Consider the following 11,941-nt stretch of genomic DNA (forward strand, 5'->3'; position numbering starts at 1 on the left):
AGGGTAAACAAAGGAGGAGGCTGCAATGCTTGATAAGAAATGTACTCATTATCTTGCCCATGTAATTGTAACCCCTCTGTACAGTATGTTCACAAAAAATTAAAATTTAAATTAAAAAAAAAAGCTGTCTGAAAGAAAATAAAAACCAACAACTAACATCAAGGATAGGAAATGTTTATGTCAATAAAGGATTTAGTCTGTTAAAAAAGTCATTTTAGGAAAAAAATGAGTCAGAAGAGTCCTAGATATAATGCACATTTTCTCTTCTGTATTTATTATGCATATACTGTCATCACAGATGATTGTGATCTAGCTTTCTACAAATTTCTTGCAAAAATATTCTTGTATCCTAAAATTTTTTTCATTCCCCATCCTAAGGAGTAAGTTGTACTGTAACTGTACATGCTCATCATAAGAGGTGATAACTGGGGAGGTAGAGGCAATATAATTGTGAGTTCAAGGCCAGCCAAGCCTAAAGTGAGGGTTTACCTAAAAAACAAAAAACAACTAACCCTAGGTTAAAAATATTTTCTTTGGAATAGACAGACTACAAATTAAAAACAAAAACAATTTAGATATTAGCCAAGACCAAACAAAGGGTGTTGGCAATCCATTTTCAGACTACAGATCTTATTCTTCCATACTACTAACACCCTGTTCGCCATTATAATGCAGTAACAGTCACAAAGTTGCTATATATGACTGGATGTATTTCTAGGATTTCTATTCTCTTCCATTATTATATTTTCCTAACACTCCCCAGTTCACATTGTCTTAATTATTACTGGTTTAAAATAATTTTTCCTGTTTTTACTTTGAAGCAGATTCTTCCTTGTGAAACTGATTAACTCATTCAGAAGGAAATGCTTCAATTCCACTTTTTTTTTCATCTGTGGAACAAAGTATGTTATGCAATGGTTTCTATCCTTAGTTCTTTTGTTCCACAGTTACCAACTATTCCCTCATCTTGAAAAGCAATGCTAAAAACAATGTTCATTATTGGGCCAAAGGAGGAATGGCAAATAGAGTGACAGTAAAAAAGGAAAATAAATCTGTTCTCCTAATGGGGAACATACTACTATAGTGTGGTCCGATAGTGAACCAGGCTTGCTATTTCTTAAATTGTGCAAAGATGGGTCCAAGGTGATGACTTTCTTCCCAACAAACACTATGCATATGTGTAATAATGTGTCTGCTTTTGTACCTTTGGTATATCAGGATACCTGTTGGAATTTACATACTTATAAAATATTTTCATAAGTAAGCCTCACAAGGAAAAATTAGCTTCAGCTGGAGCTTAACTACTAACAGAGGACTTTGGGGTAAGGAATGACAGAAAATTTTACCTGGAAATGAGGCTCTTTGAGTATACCAACCAGCTCTGCTGCATTTTCATCCACATTTATCAGAGGAGTGATATCTTCAAGAATTTCATTGACTAATTCCAAGTTATTGTCACTGACAGCTTCTAATTTTGAATCTTCAAGCCTCTCATGAGCCTGAAAAGACAAGAGTTACTAAAGTAAAAGTGTTTGCTTGGTTCTAGGTAAGTTTTTTTTTTTGACAGTTCTTGGCTTATTTCTTTTTCCTAGTTTTAAAAGGTATTGATTGGGAGTTGATTAATTAAAGCCAAATTTAATAGTTTAATAAGAGGAAATATTTGGATTTTATTATGTATCATGCAAAATGATAAAGCTTAGCTATAAGTAGCTACAGTTTTATTACCACTTCTGAGAAGACTGAACAATGAGATGACTAAATATGAAGCATGTTATGTAATCTATTCACAACAGGAATTCCTAATGACTTCCTAGCCAAAGCTTCAATTCTAGATACAATTGTGTTTTATTAAATAATTATCCATAACAGAATGAACAATAGACATAATCTTTATATAGGATTATGTTTGCAAAAATGTGAAGATCAGCCTTGTGTGGTGATACATGCCTGTAATCCCAGCATTCAGGAGGCTGAGGCAAGAGGATTTTTAAGGTTAACCTCAGTTAGACAGACTTCGGGTTTAAAAAAATTAAAATGCACAAAAAAACAAAGATCATTTGGGAAATCTTATTTTTCAATTTTGAAAACCAGAGCTTTAGTGCAGCACCTGCCTAATGTGTGAGGCCCTAGGTTCAAGCCCCGCAACTACAAAAAGTAAAATGCTAATTTATAGCAGGTGGTTCTTGAATAGGACTTTGACAGACCTCATAATTTAAGTAGGGAAATGAGCCCTTCTGTTTCCATATGTTTTAAATAATACAACCCGTCCCACAAAAAATGCATTGTGAACTTGAGTATCTTCTTAACAGGAATAGTGAAGCAGACTTCTAAATTCAAACAGAATGAATACTGAGCAGATTCCATCTTTAAAGTGCTTTGCTTTTCTAATAAATGTGGCAAATTTTGAAGCAAGTAAGAAGACCCTTCCTTCCTTCCTTCCTTCCTTCCCTCCCTCCCTCCCTCCCTCTTTCCTTCCTTCCTTCCTTCCCTCTCTCCCTCCCTCCGTCCTTCGTCAGTTATGGGGCTTGAACTCTGGGCCTGGGAGCTGTCCCTGAGCTCTTCAGTTCAAAGCAAGCACTCTACACTTGAGCCACAGTGCCACTCCGGTTTTCTGGTGGTTTATTAGAGATAAGAGTCTCACAGACTTTCCTGCCCAGGCTGGCTTTGAACTGTAATCCTCAGATTTTAGCCTCCTGAGTAGCTAGGATTACAGGGGTGAGCCACCAGAACTTGGCTTATTCACATATATTCTTTTTTTTTTTCAAGCAGGATATTCACATATCTTCTTTTGCCTCTGCCCAAACATAGTTTACCCTATTAGTCGCACTTTGTATTAGTGTGGTAAATTTGTTGTAATTGATGAATGAAGAATTATACATTATTAAGTAAAGCCAATAATACATTAGAGTTCATTCTTTATGTTGTAACAATTCTAAAGGCCTTGACAAATGTCACCTGTGCACCACTACAATACAGAGTAACTTCATTGCCTTAAAGGCATCCTGTTGTAAACTATCCATCCCGGTTTCTCACAATTGCACCATCCAAGTACCGATTTCTTAAACTGTTTCTAGCTTCTGCTTTTTTCAAGAATGTCAAATAGTTGGTATAATCCTGTATGAGGCTTTTTCAGACAGTTTCTTTCACTTAATAATACACATTTAAAGTTCTTTCATGTCTTCCTATGGCTTGGTAGCTTATTTCTTTTTATGGCTGAATAATAATCCATTGTATTGTTTATCCATTTACCTACTGAAGGACATTTCACTTCCAAGTTTTGGCAATTACAAATAAAGCTACTATAAACATTTACATGCAGGTTTCTGGGTAAATATAAAAGATCAAGTCACTGGGTAAATACCATAGAGCACAATGATGGACAGAAGACTGCTTAATTTTTTAAGAAACTGCCACAGGCAAATTAGTGCACCTCTATAGTCCTAACTACTTGGGAGACAGAGGGGGGAAGATCCTAATTCAAGGCTAGCCTTGGTAAAAGTTAATGTGAGAACTTAGAGGTAGAGGTGATTGCCAGACTGTCTTCCAAAGTAGCTTTATCATTTTGTACTATTACTAACAATGAATGAGCAGCTTCCTTTTAGGACACAAGCTTTTGAAATATTATTTCTAGTCTATAAATTGACTTTGGTTAATAGTATTTTGTGAAATAGATGTTTTAATAATTAATCAAATTTTTGTTATGCATTAGGTTTGTCTTATTTGAAGCAACAAGTATGTCAGCTAGAAATAATCATTTTACGATATATACATATACAATAATACAATTTATTTGGTAAACATCTTTTCTTTTTGTTATTGTAGAGCTGATATACAGAGAGTGAATTAGGTAATGAGTAACTGTACAATTCTTTTTGAACCACCTCTCCCCTTCCCTCAGTCTCCCAGTTTTTCTCTCCCTTCCTCACTTAGTGTCTGGTGAATACCACTGTTGCATTTGATCACCCTTGTTTCTCTTTTTCTGTGCCCCAATTACCCTCTCAAATACAAATGAAAGGAAAAGAAAATAAAAACAGCAAGGTTGGCAACTAAAACATGTCTTGTTTCTTTTTCTTGGAGTTCATTTCATAGAACATTATTTGATATGACCATATGCACATAGCTATTGAGCCTTTGTCAACCACTCCTATGAATATGTCCTCCTTCACTCTCAGTGTGTGAATGTCTAGAGTACTATATAATCTATCATGTCCCATTGTGTGTGTATTTTAATCATTCAATATGTTTACTTGTATATACTACATTTTTTTAATCCATTCATCCACTAAGAAACATCTGGGTTGCTTCTGTATCTTGGCTATGGTAAACAATGCTTCAATGAACATGGTTGTGCTGGTGGCTTTACTAGTTATGCATCAAATAGGGGCATCATATCTAAAATATACTTAGAGCTCAAAAAGTTAACCCCCCCAAAAAACATTAACCCTCAACAACCCAATCAATAAATGGGCTAAAGACTTAAAAGAGACTTCTCAGAGGAAGAAGAATGACCAGTAGATGCATGAAGAAGTTTTCAATGTCTCTAGTCATAAAATAAATGCAAAAAACTGAGATTCTACCTTACTCCAGTTAGAATGGCAATTAACAGGACAACTAAGAATAAATGCTGATGGGGATGTGTCCAAAAGGGAACTCTACTCCACCACTGGTGGGAATGTAAACTTCTTCAACCACTCTGGAAAGTTGTATGGAGGTTCCTTAAAAAATGACATAGAGCTTCCCCATGACCCAGCAATTTCCCTCCTAGGCATTTATCCAATGGACCACAAACAGGCCACACTAAAGCCACCAGCACAATGTTTCTCCTCTCCTCTCCCTCCCTTCTCGTGTGTGTTTACGTATGCGCACGCACGCGCATGTTCGCATGCCCATCCTGGGGCTTGAACTCAGGGCCTGGGAGCTGTCCCTGAGCTTTTATGCTCAAGGTTAGCGCTCTACCACTTGAGCCACAGCTCTACTTCCAGCCTTTTCAGTGCTTCACTGGAGATATGAGTTTCATCTCATGGATGGGACTTCCAGCTTTTCTGGTGCTTAATTGGAGTCTTATCTCATAGGTTTCCTGTCTGGGCTGACTTTGAACCCTGATCCTCAGATATCAGCCTCCCAGGTCTAGAAGGATCATAGGTATGGGCCACCTGTATTTTGGCCTACAAATAACTTTTCTGTATGTGTTCTTTCAAAAGTTTTGATGGTCTTAATTCATACTCTCTGATCAATGATTTATGCTGAGTACTCTTTTCATCCATTGTGAAGAAAAGGAAAATATTCATTTTTTGCATATGAACATTCAATTGTCAATTGTTCCAACAATTCAATGTGAAAGGATTCTCAACTTGTCCACTGAATTCCCAATACATTATTAAAAAAATCAGTAGCATAGGCACATGCTGGTCTCTTTCTAGATTCCCCTTTCTGTGCTGTGACCTTTATGTTGATAGTAAATTGTCTTTATTTACAGTAGAGTCATAGCTATCTTTGAAATTTAGCTGGTGAACCTCACATTTTGTTTTCCAGGTGTTTTTTTTTTTGATAATCCTGAAATTTTGACTAGGATTATGCTGCATCTATAGATCAGTATGAGGAGAACTAACAAAAAGTAATATAACATCCATTCCCTCCTGTATATACATATATGTATATACTTAGGCCTTCAGTTTCAATAATGCTTTAGTTTTCAATGTACAGGGCTTGCACATATTTGGTAAAATTTGTCCCTAATTTAAACTACAATTTCCTTTTCTTTCATTGCTAATATAGACATGATAGAATGTATTTCCTTCCTTTCTGTAGGGAATAATGTAAAATAGTATTTCTTCTTCAACTATTTGATAGAATAATGGTGAAGACACTTGTGGCTAGAGCTTTGTTTACAGAATGGTTTCAAAATATTCAATTTTGAAAAAAAAGACTTATAGAACCTTTGTAGTTATCTTGTGAGAAAATTTGTGTCTTTCAATTCCATCTAAGTTGTCATAAAGTTCTTCATAATATTTCTTCTTACCCTTGCAATACCTGTGGACTTGTGAGGTGCTCTTTTATACCTGATACCAAACATTTGGGTCCTAAATCATACTGATTTTTCTCTATTTTTGTCATTTTTATGTCTATTCTTTATTATTTACTTGCTTTTCTGCACTAGCTAAGGGCCCCTAGTATGCAGTGACAGAAATGACGGAAGCATCCATCTTTATCTTGCCTCTGATCTTAAAAGAACAGCATCCTATTTTCCACCACAAATTAAATCTTCTTTGCTTTGTGAGATCATTGCTCTTTTCTAATATTGGTATTTCCCTCTAAGTGTTGCTTTGCTGCATACCTCACAATTTTTGATATACATTCTCATTTATATAAAAACAATTCTTGTGATCTCTTCTTTGACTCATGGTTACTTAGAAGCATATTATATCTAAACATTAAAGGATTCCCCCCCCCCACACACACACAACTTTGTTACTGATTTTCAGCTATGGTCTGTATTAGTTGATAAGATCAGGCTGCTACAGTATGCTGGATATGAACTTTGCCCAATAGCCTGCATATTGTGAAGGCTTACAGCTTAGGGAAATCAAAAGATTATCTGTCCTTTGTGGGCCATGGAAATTGCTTAGCATATTTATTTCTGGCATATCTTTCCTAGGGGGCTAGAAGTTTATTTTCCATATGTGTAGGTCAGTACTCACCAAAGCTCTTTTTTTTTGGATCCGGTCGGGGCCTGAACTCTGGGCCTGGGTGCCGTCCCTCAGCTCTTCAGCTCAAGGCTAGCACTCTACCACTTGAGCCACAGCGCCACTTCCGGCTTTTTTTTTTCTTTTTGCTTATGTGGTGCTGAGGAATCAAACCCAGGGCCTCAGGCATGCAAGGTAAGCACTCTACCACTGAGCCACCTTCCCAGCCCTCACCAAAGCTCTTATGTTCAAATCTTCCTCCTTGCAGTTTGTACCCCCACTAATTCCAATTACATAATACATTCAGAATTCTATCAAGACATTATTATGGTTTGTTTTCCTCTTCTGCATTTCAAGCTAAAAGTATCTATATTTTTATAATTTCTTTCCCGCAGGGGTCATAGTTCTATACTACTTATTGTCCAGTGTCTAGAAATAAGATATCCTCTTTAGTATAGTATCCTTTCTAGATGTTTCTGGAGGATAATTTTAGACTTCATTTTTTCCTTTTTTGGACTGGGTGAAATATATTCATCCTTGTAATTTTACTTTTGGTGGTTAATTTAAAAGATTTTAATATCTGTCACTGATATTTTAAATTCCACTTAAGCTATTACTTCTACCGCTTCTGAAAAATTAGGCCTATATATAATCCTTTTGGACTAATATCTTCACCAAATTTGTATATACATATATGCATATATATATATATATATATATATCCATGTACATATACTATGTGTGTATTTACAAACATACATGTAAGTCGTGGGACATATCATTTTAAAAATTGGTATTACATTTACCAATTGATAAATCTGTTATTCTATCAAAAATATAAACTTTCTTAGATTTTGGTAACAGTATGTTCTGTTTAATAGTCAAAGGTTGATTTTGCTGGTCAGAATGCAAAGTTGGCAATGTTTTCTTGCTGGCACTTTAAAAATTTCAAACCATGGTGCTATGACTTTCCTAGTTCCTACTTTATTGCTACTCATTATTCTTATTCCTCCTTAAATATAATGTGCCTTTTTCCCTCTGACTGCTTAACAAATTTCCATTCTGTCTTCGAATTTCAATAGTTTAACTAGATGTCCTTGTAATATGTTTTTCTTTAGAGTTCTTTTGCCAGAGAGTTTACTTGCCCTCCTAAAATAATGTCAGTTAATGTTATTAGTTTTGAAATTTCTTGGGACATTGCACTTTGAACTATTTCTTCTCCTCTTTCCATTTTTTACTAATTATATATATATAACTAAAAATTTAAATAATACTCTGTGCTGTTGTTATTTTGATACAGGTTTTCTAACAGCATTTTATTGTTTTTACTTTTCTATTAATAAATTAAGATCTATGTTTACAAATTCCAATAGAATGTCTATTTATGTTATTGCTTCTATTATTTCCTCCTAATAACTAGTCACATAATTCTGCCTCTCAGGACAATATATACCTCTCTTTTTTTGTTTCCTACTTTATGCACTAAAAGTATTGGCCTGCTGTGACTTATTTCTCCTTAGAAGCAGAAGTCCTCCTTACTATTGCAATTTCTTTACCTTTAATGTGGGAATATTGACTATAATCTGCTTGAATGTTGGTTACTACGGAGTCTGGTCTTAATTTAATTTTTTCAAATTTATTTTTATTGTAAAATTTATTTTTATGTTACAGTTGCATTAAGTCAGGTAATCAATACATTTCTTTATAAACAGTGTTACCTCTTCCTTAATTTTCTCCCAGTTTTTCCCTCCTGTCCCTCTTCCTACACAAGTTGTATAGTTCATAGTGCACATCACTACTGCATTAGTTCACCCTTTGTCCCACCATTGCTATGCTGTCCCTTACTCTTCATTTAATTGTATTCAACAGAAAAGTATAGTTGCACCTTACCTGCTCAAAAATGATTACACCATTAAACTTTAGAACCATTTAAACCATTTAAATTGGTGATTCTCTGAAAGGCCATCACCACTATCACAAATTCAGTAAACTTTTACTCACAGTTGTTATGAATATACATATATACCAACACTGTTACCACAGAAAGAGCACACTCCTGACTTGAGAGTAGGAAACCTATCCTAAATCTTATCTGTCAATTACTGACAAAGTGACCTTAGGTATAAACTATTTTAACTCGTGTGTGTGTGTGTGTGTGTGTGTATGTTTTCATTGTAAAAATACTGTACACAGGGGTTACAGTTACATGAGTAAGGTAATGAGTACATTTTCTATCGAGCATTATTACCTCCTCCTTTGATTTTCCCCTACCATCCCTTCCCTCCCCACCTCCCCAATTCCTCCCTCCCCACCCCCAGAGTTGTAAAGTTCATTTTCAACATAGTGTCTTGTACATCTCATTGTTACAATGGGTCAACCTGTATCCTTATTTTAGCATTTTGTTATTCCCTTTCCCACCCTAAATTAGAAAAATGTATAAATTATTTTAACTCATAATTTTCTTTTCATAAATCTATTGCAGGGCTAGGAGTGTGACTCAAGGGGTAGAGCACTAGCCCCGAATTCAAATCCCATTACTGCCAAAAATAAACAAGCAAAAGAAAACAAGTTGTTACAAAGATTAAGAGTATGGCTTTTAGTTCTGAGGCATTTTAAAATGCAAAATATGTGTTTAAAAAGAACTTTGTAAGTTATAAATAGGTTGTAAACATGGGAACCAGAATGAAACTGATTCATGGAAAACAAAACCTAACTAGTATGACGCCAAAGGAGGAGTGGAAAATATTTTACAAGTACCAATGAGAACCTAGGATAAGCCATCTAATACAGTTAAAGAGCGCCTACTGATTTCTACAGGTTCTGAAGCTATCACTTATCTCCACACAGAAAGCCAATGATATACTATATATTATCTTTGAAATAAGTGTATAATAAATGAGAAGCCTGTCATAAAAATGGCTAAAATAAAAATCCCAGTTGGGTGAGCTGAAAGAGGATTCCTTTGTACCTATGATCCTTTGTATCACATGTTAATATAAGTAATTGTATGAATAAAATGAAGAGTATGCATCATTAACTCACTCAATAATAGAAAACTTTGTAAAATGCATGATTTTCCAGAATGTTTAGACAAAAATAGATTGAGAGAGATTACAGGAGAGGGTGAAAATAACCTTCTAAGGGTGGAGAACAAAAATAATAGTGGCTGGTGCTGGGGGCTCACACTATAATCCCAGATACTCAGGAACTTGTATGAAAACAGGCAGATGTCATTAAAAAAAAAACAGTACCTTGTTATTGTGGGAAATGGAGGTAGGTAACATGAACGTGCTTATTATGATTTCTCTAAAATGTTAGGTCAAAGGGTCATTTAATTCTGTACTTAAAGACAGAATAAGCTGGGCACTGGTGGCTCATGCCTATAATTCTAGCTACTCAGGGGGCTATGATCTGAGTTATACAGTTCAAAGCTAAGCTTTGGAGAGAAGTCTTATGGACTTACCTCCAATTAACCACCAGAAAACTAGAAGTGGCACTGTGGCTCAAAATGGTAGAGCACTAGTCTTGAGCACAAAAGCTCAGGACAGAGCCCAAGCCCTGAGTTCAAGCCCCATGACCAAAAAATTAAATAAATTATGTGGTGTTAGTATTTGCTAACTATGCTTAAGGTATATTAACCAAGTTCTAAGTAATATTGAAATGACTTGTAGACACAATTTTCAAAGCAATCCAGTAAAATAAGCTGATATACCTTAGCAAGTGATTTTACAATAGGATTCTCCATAATCCCCTTGAGGAAAATTAGGTCTATTTCTTCTGCTCCTGTAGATGAGGGCAGCTCTGTAAGATTTTCCAAGACTTGCTGCATTGCTGTTGAGATAAAAGCCACATTAAGAAAAAAGAAAGTCATCTAAGCTACTACAGAGTAAGACATTAATAACACTTTTGAAAGTATTGTTCATTAACAAAACTGAACTATTAAACAATATGAGTTTCAAATTAACTTCTCATGAATTAGAATATTTCTATTTAGAAATTAGAATTAGGATATTTCTATTCTAATATTTCTATTAGATAGATTTTTACATATGCAATTTGGGTTTTATCAGACAACAACGTACAATGGCTTTATATTTTTCAAATCTGAAAACATTACTCAACAGGAAATACAAATTGGAATAGATTTAACAAAAGATAAATACATTGAATCAACAATTAAAAGGTCCCACAATTTCAGAATCAGTCTTTACTGGTAAATTCCTAATTTAAAAAGGTATTAAAACTAATAATTAACAAACTATCACAAAAATATGATAATAGTGAATACTTCCCAACTCATTCTGTGAAAACATCTACCTTGACACTAAATCCAGAAAATTCACAAAAATTTACAGCCAATATCCTGTATACATATGAATATATATAGGCAACATCCTAATTTATTATACATATGATTTATGAATATATAAATTACAGCATATATGACAAATATATGATGTACATTATATAACATATACTAAACATCAGATATTACATATCATGTATCTTTTATGATTATATATCCTTTATGAATATATATGAAATGACAAATACATATGTATTTATCATATATCATGTATTACATATGCACATACATATATGTATATACATACATTTACACGTGTGTATATGAGAAACTTTTCATGAAGTATATAACAGGCCTACTTCCAACTTAAAAAAGTGAAGTTCAACAGAGTTCTTTACCAATATTAAGGCAACAAAGTCTGAGCTATTACTGGGAAACCTTTCTTGCTGATGATCCTTCAGCTAAAATGGAAATACTGTATTTTTTGTTCCTCACATTTCCAACAAAGTACCTTCATGGTTTTGAAAAAATAAGACAAAGAAGACATTAATAAGAATTAAAACCACAGAGCATTAAAACATGGAACAAATGCATAATAATGACTCAGACATAGATAATCATAGGGCAACTCCAGTGTTTATAAAAGTGTTGTATATAAAATAAGCAGCTCTTGTCAGGCACCAGAGGCTCAGGCCTATAATCCTAGCTGCTCAAGAGGCTGAGATCTGAGGATCCCCTTTGAAAGCTAGCCTGAACAGGAAAGCCCAGGAGACTCATTTACAATGAACCATTAACAAGCTGGAAGTGGAGCTGTGGCTCAAGCAATAGAGTATTTGCCTTGAGCAAAAATGCTCAGGCACAGCACCCCGGCCCTGAGTTCAAGGCTCAGAAAAGTGTGCTCAGGCACGAGCGCGCGCACACACGCACACACACACACACACACACACACACA

General features: G+C 34.8%; 1 protein-coding gene across 2 annotated transcripts in view; it reads right to left on the minus strand.

The window, feature by feature from the left end:
* Nucleotides 1–10,515, minus strand: part of Mpp6 (membrane protein, palmitoylated 6 (MAGUK p55 subfamily member 6)) — a 51,222-nt gene extending 40,707 nt beyond the window's left edge. Inside the window, exons 1-2 of one of the 2 annotated variants that reach the window (XM_013024467.1) lie at nucleotides 10,396–10,515; nucleotides 1,347–1,499 (exon numbers count right to left, since the gene is read on the minus strand). In XM_013024467.1, coding sequence (XP_012879921.1) covers nucleotides 1,347–1,499; nucleotides 10,396–10,512 — 270 coding nt within the window. In that variant the 5' untranslated portion in view covers nucleotides 10,513–10,515. The remainder of the gene's footprint in view (nucleotides 1–1,346; nucleotides 1,500–10,395) is intronic. The other variant, XM_013024468.1, reaches the window with a different exon arrangement.
* Nucleotides 10,516–11,941: the final 1,426 nt, after the last annotated feature.

Source organism: Dipodomys ordii, unplaced genomic scaffold, assembly GCF_000151885.1.
Source record: "Dipodomys ordii isolate 6190 unplaced genomic scaffold, Dord_2.0 Scaffold76, whole genome shotgun sequence".
Classification (NCBI taxonomy): Eukaryota; Metazoa; Chordata; class Mammalia; order Rodentia; family Heteromyidae; genus Dipodomys; species Dipodomys ordii.